At 42.8% G+C, this 12,222-nt stretch overlaps 1 protein-coding gene across 1 annotated transcript; it reads right to left on the minus strand.

Annotated features, from left to right (window-relative positions):
- Positions 1–511: 511 nt before the first annotated feature.
- LOC115128372 (uncharacterized) lies at positions 512–9,430 on the minus strand. Its single transcript, XM_065018123.1, has 4 exons — positions 9,394–9,430; positions 9,129–9,307; positions 5,923–6,021; positions 512–5,651 (listed from the first exon to the last, which is right to left on the minus strand). The coding sequence occupies exons 1-4, from the start codon at positions 9,428–9,430 to the stop codon at positions 5,259–5,261; spliced, it is 708 nt and encodes a 235-aa protein (XP_064874195.1). The 3' UTR covers positions 512–5,258.
- Between the last annotated feature and the right edge of the window lie 2,792 nt (positions 9,431–12,222).

A 12,222-nucleotide genomic window follows, 5' to 3' on the forward strand; every position in this document is an offset into this window, starting at 1 on the left:
AAGTAGGTGACCGGGTGACTAAAACAGATGCATGCAGTAAGCATATCTCACTCCATACAAAACATATATTTACTATGTTTGTAGAACCACCTGCAACTGGATACAGACATTTTATAAAGTTTTCCTTTATAAACTGTTTTCCTGAATCGAGAACAAAGAAGAGTATCACCAAATGCAGGTTAGTAGAAAGATTGTTGGTGAAGTTTTGTACAGGCAAGCTTATAACATTCAGCAATGGACACCAACAATCGTTGGTTATATCACATCATCTTGTGTAACAATCTGTAGACACACCTCCAGTAGGCCCTGGGTCTACACATTACAGGAGGAAACTGGATTCACTTCCTGAATTTGACTTCATTATGGAAATGACTTGCCCAACCCTCCTACGCTAAGAATGTTCCCTAGCGAGTTTACCTCAGCTCAGTATTTTCATTATATTGGACGAATATTATTGCAGGCATGGCACTGACACAAGACACAATTATGGCATCCTTTTCCATCTGTCTCTTCCAAATCCTTTAATGGACATTGCTCATTCATTACAGAAGAAAAAAAATATTCCTAAAAATGCTGTGCATGATGCCAAAAGTATAACATTTTCGAAATGGTTTATTCTAGCACACAAGGGCATAGTTGTTCGTACGTGATAGCGAAGTATTATAAAAGTCAACGATAATATAGCGAGAGAGCCAACAGTATGAATTCTGGACTTAAACCTAACAGGCAAGTTTGGAAAGTAATTCATTTTAAATGAAACAAAACAATAAAATGCAATCATAATAACCACGGTTAGCACGCATCATTTCATTTTCAGAAGCAGTTTTCCTGATTACATCTGACATCTTTTCCCGCCAAGGTACCTGAAATAAACTTGCCAGGTATACCATTCAGCTGAATTCAGCTATGGACTTCGGCCTTGTGAACTCAACCCTGAAGTAGATCAAATGGACATAGATTGCTGAATACTAAATACTACTAATAATGAATTACTTTGTAATGAATGGTCATACTTTGTTGCCGAAATCCCACGTTTTCTACCTGTATATAGCATAAAGTCACTCCAGACTTACTCTCAACTCTGGTTGACCATTTGTTTTACATACCATGTTGGCTGACATCAATATTAAGGAAATAGAATCATTGTGAAAATTGCAGAGGTGATTTTGTAATGGCTTTTGCGGGCGACGTGTACATTATTCCAGTCTGAGCCATAGTAATATTGACAATGAGAATACCTCTTTGACTGCATGAACAGACACCAAAAAGATAGTATTTACGTTGCAATTTAAATATGGCAGTATTCCTGCTGTCTCACAGGCAACCTACGGCTCAACATGCAGCAGTAGTTTTTGGGTACACTATAGCTGACAGCAGTTATCTGCATAAGAAGAAAAAAGTGTAATATCAGTTAAAGTAGTCGTGATACTAAGAGTTCTTATGAAATGTTCAAGCATGTCTAGCATTTTCTAAAAAACATTCTGAGGTGCCGATACTATCGTGTGATACTCTAGGTAGATGATGTGTGATGGAAAAGAGAGAAGAGAACGAGAGACAGAAAAATCGGCATTTTACTGCTATTATGTCTCCTCGATCACTCAGTCTAAGGCATCTCCTACATTACGTATATCAGTATAACTACTGTGAACTTAGTGAAAGGATAAATGACCCAACTCAGGGATATAAAATCTTGCATAACTTTGCAGTAAGAAACAGTATTGGCTATACACATGCAATATATCTCGGCTATATACAAGAGTGCTTGAAAGTGAGCTTTGGGTAAGATTTGTAAGGTAAGATTTTTAGATATATATATCTTTGTTTTTCGGTGCTAAAGCGCAGATATTGCTCAAGATTCAATTAAAAATCAATCCCCCTTTAATTAGTTAAAATAGGAATGGGTCAAATGTACCTCATCAGACCATGGATTCAGTAGCTTGTTACCTGATATGAAAGGGATAGCTTTAAAGGTGGCTTTTACATTGTCTTTAGTCAAAGTTGTCATCAATTCTAAACAATTAGTGCAAGTGAAACACCAATTGAAAACAAATCTATAAATAAATTATATTCTACAAAACCAATATAAATAGCCGATAGAATAGCAACGATCAAGTAGCTACATCATATATGATGAATTTACACGTAAGATATTTATTTACGCTGTCCGACATTCTCATGTTGATTTAAAAACAATTTAACCTTCATTTTCAACCAAAAAAAGGAACGTAGAATCATACTTTATATTTTGTCGGTAGTGTTATTTACAACAGCTGCAATTAAATCCATTTTGAACATTTTTGTTATACTTTTAACTGTTTCTCATGTTATATTTGTGCTTTTTCTTTCAGACACCAATCATGTCTGCCTTACTCAGTTGAGTTCCACTCACTGACATCCTAAATCGGTCACAACACGAGGTAGCGATATTGCTAGCAGACGCTGTCCCCCAACAACAACTATGCCGCGTCCCAAAATTCCTGGGACTGTTACACCCCTTCATTCCCTTTGTTTTGACCTTTTTAACATGATCATGTGTACACACACCAATTATTGACATACAGAATGCCCTCGTTAATAATATGCCGAACCTGATTGGACTAGAGTTGAAACCAATGGGAATCCTTAGTGGAATGGTTTGTCAGATGTTGTAATGGGTGTATTAATATAGTGTTACTGAAGCAAATGGATGGTGGATGACTTTGCAATATATATTTGCAGCAAATGGACAGACGGACATCTCTCACTGATGTTATCTGAACGGTTCTGCGTTTTTGCTGTTCAGACTGAATACATTGAATAGATCCGGGATATTAGGCCTATTTTACAGTACAATTCTCATAGGACTTAATACAATAATCTTGACATTTCAACAGTTCAGCAACCACGATGTTGGATTAAGAATCATGTTCTGTTTTGCATTGGGACTTTACCGCTTTCTTATAATCTAGTCGTGCATCCTCACCCATCTGAAATACAATGCGTTTGAAAAAATGTTGTACTGAATTGAGATTCTGGGTGGGATGTTTGGTTCAAATAAATGAATCTGACAGTACCTAATGTGTTGAAAGGAAATGTGCAAACCTTCTCCCATAAAGACTTTGATGAATGCAGCGGCAAGTTCATTGAATCGTAATAACTTTGCTGGCTTTGTTGGCGCGCCAATCTCAGTAAGCGATGTGTTTTCAGTATGTCAGGAAAGTTGGCTTAATCGCTAGCATTTATCAATTCAGCACTTAGTTCATTTTGGGCCGTGGAGTCAGGCAAAATAGGAATGAAAAAAGGGGGCTTCCCGAGTGGTGCAGTGGTCTAAGGTACTGCATCGCAGTGCTAGCTGTGCCACTAGAGATTCTGGGTTCGAGTCCAGGCTCTGTCGCAGCCGGCCAGAGACCCATGGGGCAGCACACAATTGGCCCAGCATCGTCCATGTTAGGGGAGGGTTTGGCGGGCAGGGATGTCCTTGTCCCATCGCGCTCTAGCAACTCCTGTGGCGGGCCAGGCGCAGTGCTCTCTGACACGATCGCCAGGTGTTTCCTCCAACACATTGTTGTGGCTGGCTTATGGGTTAAGTGGGCATTGTGTCAAGAAGCAGTGCTGTTGGGTTGTGTTTTGGAGGACGTGCTCTCGACCTTCGCCTCTCCCAAGTCCATATGGGAGTTGCAGCGATGAGACAAGACTGTAACTACCAATTGGATACAAAAAGAAGGAAGGGTGACATCATGCAGGTCATTCATTGTCAATAGGTCATCATTTTATCACTCCTGAGTGTGTCTTTATTAAAGGGCAACAATCTAAATGTTTAGGTCCCTTCCAACCAGAAGTCCCTGTTTCAAGGTTTTTTCTGCAGTAATGAGAAACATGCCCTTATGTAGATGGGTTCAAAATGGCGTGATGTTAAGTTGCTGTTGTATTAGTTCCGGGTCATTTGCGTTGCAAGCTAAGGGATGTTTAAAACCTGTGTTTTACTGGATGATGTCATCAAAAGTGGCAGAGATTTGGACACCTTGTTACATGCCCAGGGACACTACAAGCTTTCTTGCATAGCATGGTGTTATTCAATCTACGAGGCTTGTATCAGTTATCAAGAATTAGCTCTCCAACTCTGGTGTTCTATAGAGGCTATATGCTGAGAGTTGGTGCCAAGGCCTTCTGCCTTGCCTGTAATTTCTGTTATGTAATGAAATTGTAGCGGTATAGACCTATGTCAGAAACTATGGGCTTGTGGTTGTCAGAAGCGTTATTTACCAAGATTTTTTTGAAAATAAAGTTGTCTTTATTGGTTTTGTTAGTCTAGTATTACAATTTTATTTGTAAAATTAAGTTGGTCTATTACCCTGGGCCTATGTCATACATTTTGCTCCTATGTATATGGCCCCACATACAGTATCAGTGGTAGGGACATTCAATGCTATTAAGAAAGATGGATTAAATATGTTGTAGCTCTGTCAGAAATGTTATCATTTTTGTCATTATAGGAAATCTGGGATACATTTTTACAGGATTATTTAAAACTTTTTTTACTTTGATATCAGTGTGCACTCATTCCTTTTGGACATTTTAATCTTGCGTTTTCCCTTAGTCCACCAAGTTATCTTAGATATTATCTCTGAGTCTGTGGTTTTTAATACTTAGTACTATCAGTAATTAGTACTATCAATTCCCTCTTGGGCCAGCTAAGGATACATTCTAGCTTTAAGTCTAATTTAAAAACTTGTGTAACGGGGGTCAGTGTGCTGTTAACAGCTTAGCTTCCTCCACAGTCCAACTGCCACATACTGGGCTCGAACCAGTGATCCTCTGCTTCACAACACACGTGACCGCCCTCCTTGACAACATTCCAACGGGTTGAGCCACCCAGAAGGTGTCAATTGGATGGCTCCATCCGCGACATTTCAACCTAGCTATGGAGTGAGCTTACGGTACGGTACGTTCTTAACTCCGTTACACATGCATTTCCTGTATGCACTGAATTCATGTGTTCTAATGAGCTAAGTTCTTATATTTTTCCTCTTTAGAAAGGCTAGTGCATTTAGACTGGCTATTTTTACACCAAGTATTTTTTTTGTAGCTTTAGGTTAAAAAAAAAGAAGCAGTGATCGGGATTTGGGTTGTGTCTGTGTGAGTGGGGGAGTAATTGAGGCTGAAGAGTAAAGATTGTTAGGGTGTCCGGTGGTTTGTGTCTGACTTTTAGGAATACAATGCAGGTGCTCTCAGGTGATGGTGTTCTCTGCGGTGGCACTGGGAATCAATGGGCTGCTTGCTTAATCGCCAGGCTCAGCAACACTGTCGGCTGCCTTAAGTCCTCCAGCCAGCTCGGCGCCCCTGGATGTCATTTCTGGCGTGCTGTCACCCATCAGGTCTTCTTCAGGGGCGTCGGCCTCAGAGCGGGCCTGGGTCACGAGGCTGGGGCTCATGGCCGAGTCGGGGTTCCGGTTGGCGCTTCGATCTCCCTCTGGGATGACAGTGGCTGCCACGCTGTCAGAGTTGTTGAGGAGCAGCTTGTGGGAGGTGAAGGTCTGGGGCACGTCCGTCTCGTATTCGCTGTCTAACGGGAGGCCGGAGGAGTTGAACTCTACCCCCGAGTCGCTCATCTCCAGGAAGTTCTTGTCAGAGGAGAGAGTGTGGTAGCGGCCTGCTTTAGATACCTCCAGACCCTGTGGAAGGAAAGTCGTGTGGGGGGAGGGGTGTGTAAAGTAAGGGTCAGCAAAAAAAAAGAACATGAATGATTCATGATGTTTCTGCAAATGTCGTTGGCATGGAGGTTATTTTCAGCCTTTTATGGAAACATGAGGTATTTCTGTTTATTTCTGTCTTTATTTAAAACATTTGCAATTGTAATGGTGGAACCTGTTTTTCTGTTGCAACTCAACACGCGCACCGGTAGGCAACTTCCCACCCCATAATGTTTCCCTGAGCCCTGCTTACCTTAATAGTGACCTCCGTGCTTTCTGTGGCATTGCTGTTGTCCCACGTAGACGTCAAAGTGGACTCCTCAGCGAACCGCGTATAGGCCTCTTGAACAACCTACCAACAACAGCACAAGAGGGTCGTATTTTAGCAGGAAACCAACGGCAAGCACATTACAGTAGCAATCACACTTCACTTCATCATGTATACTGCGCGTCATAAAAAACACATACGGGTAAACAGGAGTTGGCGGGAAAAAAATGTACATGTACTGCACATTAAGCTCTTATATCGATGTATAAGATCGTAAGGTGTGTGTATATATATAGAGTGACAAGTTGAGCGACTGGAGTTGTTGGTGTGAAAAGAACACCCTGGAGGTTTAGAGGAGCAGGCTTCGGGGAGCCATCGTTCTTGAGGGACAAGGAATCGCATTCTAGTGTGTATGTCAGGAGAGAGCGAGAGATGAGGTAGATCAATCGATTTTTATGTTGGAAACGCTCCGGAAACTGCTGTGGGGAGCGCAAAGGCAATCAGACAGGCTGTCCAGGTTTTTGTCGACCTAGTCTCCAGAAATCCATAATGAAGTGGGACATGAAGCCTCGCTGCATATTGATAGTGTCGTCTAAGCCTCCAGAGCAAACACCTTACAGGGGAATTAGAACAGTTGAGGCCCCTCACATCATGTCACAATATATACATGTAAGTTATCTACGGTACACCACTTTCAAACACAAAAATGTATAGCATCAGGTGTACAGAAATTACACAGACACACACGTAGACACAGACAAATAGAAACAAACAGAAATGGCACAGCTTTGACACAAACGTCTGTTGGGCTAGTAGCTGATTAAGCAATAGAGTTCCCCTAAATTTTTGGCAATCAAGAATACAATCTTACTTGGACGTACAGTGTCGCATACTTTGAATAATTACTACAGTACTTGAATTGGCCCGGCTTCCCGAACCCAGATTAAGCCTGTAACTGGACTAAAAAGCATCCTCAACAGAGATTCACCGTTGAGCATGTGTTTTAGACCAGGAGTAATCTGTGTCCAGAGAACCCACCCAGTGTGTACTCTTAAACTACATGATGTCATAATGCCTAATGCTCTTGCTCGATGTACAGTACAGTAGTTATTTGATGCACTAATTCATGTCTATGAACTCATCTCCACAGTATTCCGTTACTAGAGAACACTAATTGCTATAATGCCGTACTGTACAGCTGTGATAATCTTAGTCCGGGTGGCAACTTAATCCAGTGTATTATACAGCCTAAACCCACATTATGTCTGTATACTCTGCATGTAATCTACTGTAAGTGTGCCACTAACTAGGTGGACATATGTACCACTGCATGTACCACTGCATATAATCAAGAAAACAAGTGGTAGATCTAGTCCAGTATCACCAAGCCAATTGATATGTTAATCGCCACTGCCCCGATCTTAGACAGACGCACAGTAGATTCACACACACACAAATCAGCACATACTCACACATACACATAAATACATGTTTACCTTGTAACTCTGCCCCCCCCCCCCCCCCGAACAACAACATATGTGCATGTGTGCTTGAGAATAGCTGAATCGTATTGGACGGCTGCATCTGTATGCTTATTTGCACTGAGGCTATGCCTGCAGTTATCATGAATTATCATGAATGAGTAACTGCAGTTATTTGTCAGCTTGGAGATTTGGCGAAAGGAGGGAGGGGTGAGGAATGGATGGCACAGACAAATAATCACTGACGGTGGTAGGAGGCCCACACAGCATAGTGACGCTATGACCATCCCCAGAGCGTTAGTACAAACACCAATACAGATTCATCCACTTAACACTACGGAATGAAGCCAGAACACAGTTCTCTCACCAAGCAGAGGCTCCGTCTGAGGCTCCTTTAAGAGGGAGAAACGTAACCAAAGGCAAATCGTTAACTCGATTTTCCCCAAACTTGTAATTAGGCTGACATCTATTGGGTGGACCAAATACATAAGGATTGAGATAAAGATGATGGGGGGGACAATGGCAACATTGTGGGCTGCAAATGTACAAAACACTTCAAGTTGCCACTGATGGATTCTGCGATATGGAGCGAGCGATGATATATGTGTGATCTCATTGTGTGACAACGGCAACATTGTGGGCTGCAGACAAAACACTTGAAATGGCCACCGTGATGGAATCTGCCGTGTGGAGAGAGTGATGACTAATGATATGTGGATGATCTCATTTTGTGTGATTCAAAGCGCCACACATCCAGGAATCCGACATTGGGCTGGCAGGTTTTGTTCCATGGTGAATTCCAGCGAATTAACAAACGTAAATTAGGACCTGAAGTGTAGTTAAAGCTTTATATCTGAGACTAAAAGACGAACACAGGAATGCACTCTAAGGAAAAGAGAGTGGGACAGACAAAGGTGCACACAAACACTCACAAATACAGTTAGATGTCCACTGACATCTTTCTTTGACCATATTTTCCTTACGCTTGTAAGCAGTCTATGGACAAGGTATGACAGCAACGCATGCTTTAGCTTTGTTCAACTTTTTAGCATTTGTGGCACAAATCCAATGCAAGTCAATGGGAACAACGTCAACATTGTCATGTCCAAATCATCTCTAAGTAACTACACAGAGTCGCAAAACCAATTTTAAGATACTTTAGGATGATTTGGACATATATTCATGTTGTTCGCATTGACTTGCATTGGTGTCGTGCCACTAATGCTAAACGTTTAGCAGTTGAAACAGCGGCCAGGTAAACTAAACCAAAGCATGGGTTGCCGTCATACCTTGTACATAGACTGCTTACAGGGTAAGGAATCCAATATGTCTCACTATCCCTCTAAGAGGAGTTCCCATCACCAATATTTCTCTAACAATCACTTTGCATTCTGCGACCTGTGTCATAGCAATATAGCATTTTCATTTTGGAATCATATTGAGCTATTGTCGCAGTGTGCTATGTTCTACGAGGATATTAGGCTTACAATCAGAGTAACATGGTTCCAGAATACTCATGAATAACCAAAACGTGAAAACTGCGCTCTTGAAGAGACAATGGCCCGATAATTGTTCATGAATGTAGGTGTTTCGACATGAGAATAGCACACAGGTTTGATAAATCAGATGCTGCCTAACTATAGTAAAAGGGTTGCATCGTGGTGTCTTGAAGTGTTCACCCCTGTTGAGGAAGCGTTTTGGGTGAGTCACCTTGACGAATGCGTCTCCATCCCCCTTGCCAGCTTGCTGGGCGATGAGGGCAATTTGCCGCGCCTTCTCCGCCCGACGGTGCACACTGGTCAGGCAGGAGAACAGGCACACCAGCAAGAGGAGGACCAGGAAGCCCAGTAAGGAGAGGATTGCAACATACAGCGTGGGTAACTTATAAGCTAAAAGAGAGAGGGAGGATGGAGGAAGGAAAGGGAAGACAAGGAGGCAGAAAGGAGGAAAGGAACACCAAGAAAAGAGGAGAGACGGATGACGGAGGAGGTGAATGTGGAGAGTTCCAACATGAAAACAATAGAGTGAAATAGACAGTCCGATCGATGACAATAACAAGAAAGAGAAAGGAAAGACCATTAAAAGGGGTGATACATGGATCCATATGCTAAAGCCCTAGTCTCCTCTCTGACAACCCACGGTTTACCTTCTACCTTCAGGTAGATGTTGGTCACAGGGCACCCCAACAGGTCTGTCACTCTGAAGAGCCCCATGTCACTGAACCGGACCCTCTCCAGAATGCACATGGAGCCTTCTACAGTCAGCCTGCCGTCCAGTGAAGGGTCTAACGGCACCACCAGCTCTCCTTGCTCCAGTATGACCCGGTCCTTCCGGTCCCAGTCTGGAGTGTACAGGAGGTTGACTTTGGTGTGGTCCACAAACAGGTTGATCTTCAAAGTACTGCCATATGATAGGTGGACGAAATTCTGGTGCTCTTTGGAACAAAGGGGCGGGACAAAAAAGGATCAACGTTGTCAAATAGTTGTGTTTGCTCTTACCTTGGCCTGTGTCTTTCAAGCTTTGTTTACCATATTTTGGCCACACCACTAACCACAATTTCAAAACCGCTGGATCAAGTATTATCTCCCTTCCATCTCTGACATTGACCACTCCCTCTCGGACTGTGGTCTTCCTCCTCTCACCTTTCACGTTCAGGCATGACCTCCTCCTGACCCTCCCGTCGCGGTCCAGTACGGTGAAGCTACCTTCGTCTGTCCCCTGCACCATGCTTAGAGTCACCCTTTTCTCGGACACACTCAGACGGCCCTTGTACTCTTCCGCGGGGATGGAAGTCTGGTTGAGCAGCACCACCGCCGGTGGCTCGGTGGTCTGATTGGCCTGGGCTTGACTGGGCCTGAACTCCAGGGTGATAGGGCCCAAGATGTCGCTGAGCGGGATGTGGTATGTCTCACCGTACTTAACCACCTGCTCCAGCGCGCAATCTGCCAGGGAGCACACAACAGCACAGTACTGTCACTCTGGGCTCAGGGGGAGTATTTTATTCCTATACAGTTGCACTTGCATCAGAACAGTGATCGTAATCGATTGCAGGCAAAAGAAATGCAAGGAACTCTCATTTAGATCGATATCTGCGTCTAAGAAATACAATCTTAGACAGTGAATGTATTGGATAAACACTGATAAGTAGGAGGATACAAACAAGTCGATTGCAACGTTAGAAGAAAAGTTTGAAGAATTAAACGGACAGAAGATTATTTAACTGTACAGTGATTGGAAGAACAGTACCCCTGACGAGGAGGAGGATGTGTTTGACATCGGCAGGCGCCTCGGTGTTCTTGATCACGTACATGCCCTCGTCCTCCTCCCCCACATCCTCCAGGATGAGGTGCTTGAGGGAGTTGAGCTGGGCACGGTGGCCCACCACCCGCCCGTCCCTCATGAGGACCACCTCGGCAGGTGGGTTGGAGGCGGGCTTGAAGAGAACCTCAGTGCTGTCTAGAGATGGGAGTGGGATGTGCACATCCTCGCCGAAAAAAGCAATCTTGTGTTCTTCTTTGACTGAAGACAGAGAATGGAAAGGAGGGTGGAGATTGATAAGGGGACTCAAGAGTATAAGGAATAATATGTCCGAATCAGGGAAACATTAGTGATGATATTCCTAATCAATCTTCAGGTTTTGACAGTCATAGACAGAATAAACTGTAGATCATGCATGACTTTACCTTTCAGGGAAGCAGTCAGAACTGTAGAGTAAAAGAGAGGTTTATTTTAGTATTACTTTATGTTCTTTGTCAAAGATCCTTCAAGAAGTTAGAAATTCTTTGTTCTGCTGGAAGAGAAACCACAGAACTTGGCAAATATCTCAAAGCGTTTGCAATGTAAATGCCCTAGATTCTCACCGCCAAAAATAGAACTGCTGTCAACAACATCAAACCCTCCATAAATTAATGAGGGGAAAAAGGAACAGATAATAAATGACTCTAGCAATTTTGTACTCATGTGAATAAAATCTGATGTAATCATGTGACTGTGTCAAACTTTGCTTTATGCTCTTTCAACCTCTCAACCTATATCCCTGGTGACTAATTCTCCAATATACTTACCAGTGCAGAACATGGCTCCAAACGCAGCAACACCAATTATTTTCATCTTGATTGAATCTCTGAAAACACCAAATAAAAAGTGTTGTTTTTTTTACAGCAGGATATTGCTTATCTAAAAAGGGATTTTATTATTGTACATGCATGTAGAGATATGAAGATTCACTCAACATAATAGGGTATAGTTTCAATCTGGACATGAAGAGCTCATATTCAATCATGTACTCCCAGTAAATTCTACTGTAACTGAAGAAAAAAAGCCCAAAAAAAACAAGGTGTCTGCAGTGGTATTGACATCATTTCCTGAGGTTAACAGGAGTGGCTTGTAGTTCCCCAGGGCATTAGTCAGCTCTTTTGTGTGATGATGAGGCTGACCACCATTAGACTAGAGTGGACATGAGCCCAGGCTCAGCCCACCATTCTGCTTACAGTGACAGGAGATGGGAAGGAGAAGGAGTTAAGTGGCTCCAAAGATCTAGCGTACAACCATGAAAGAACACAGAGTGCTGTTTAGCAAGCATTGCCTCTTTCAGCGGCATAAATTAAGAAATTACAGCACTAGCTCTTCCCTATTTGCATCTCATATTCAGGACAATCAAAGTGTAGCCAGAGTTTTGAAAGCAAATGATTTACAATGGGTTGTCTTTAGTATCGCCAGGACAGCGGAGTCAATCACCACCTTCCGGAGACACCTGAAACCCCACCTCTTTCAGGAATACCTAGGATAGGATAAAGTAATCCTT

Source organism: Oncorhynchus nerka, linkage group LG4 (assembly GCF_034236695.1).
Source record: "Oncorhynchus nerka isolate Pitt River linkage group LG4, Oner_Uvic_2.0, whole genome shotgun sequence".
NCBI classification, from domain to species: domain Eukaryota; kingdom Metazoa; phylum Chordata; class Actinopteri; order Salmoniformes; family Salmonidae; genus Oncorhynchus; species Oncorhynchus nerka.

Excerpts from the sequence above, each read along its gene's own strand:
- LOC115128372 (XM_065018123.1), bottom strand. The coding sequence starts at position 9,430 with ATGTTGGAACTCTCCACATTCACCTCCTCCGTCATCC. Across the intron at positions 9,308-9,393 it reads ATTCACCTCCTCCGTCATCC|CTTATAAGTTACCCACGCTG; the intron begins GTCTCTCCTCTT and ends TCTCTCTTTTAG. Across the intron at positions 5,652-5,922 it reads GCACGGAGGTCACTATTAAG|GGTCTGGAGGTATCTAAAGC; the intron begins GTAAGCAGGGCT and ends TTCCTTCCACAG.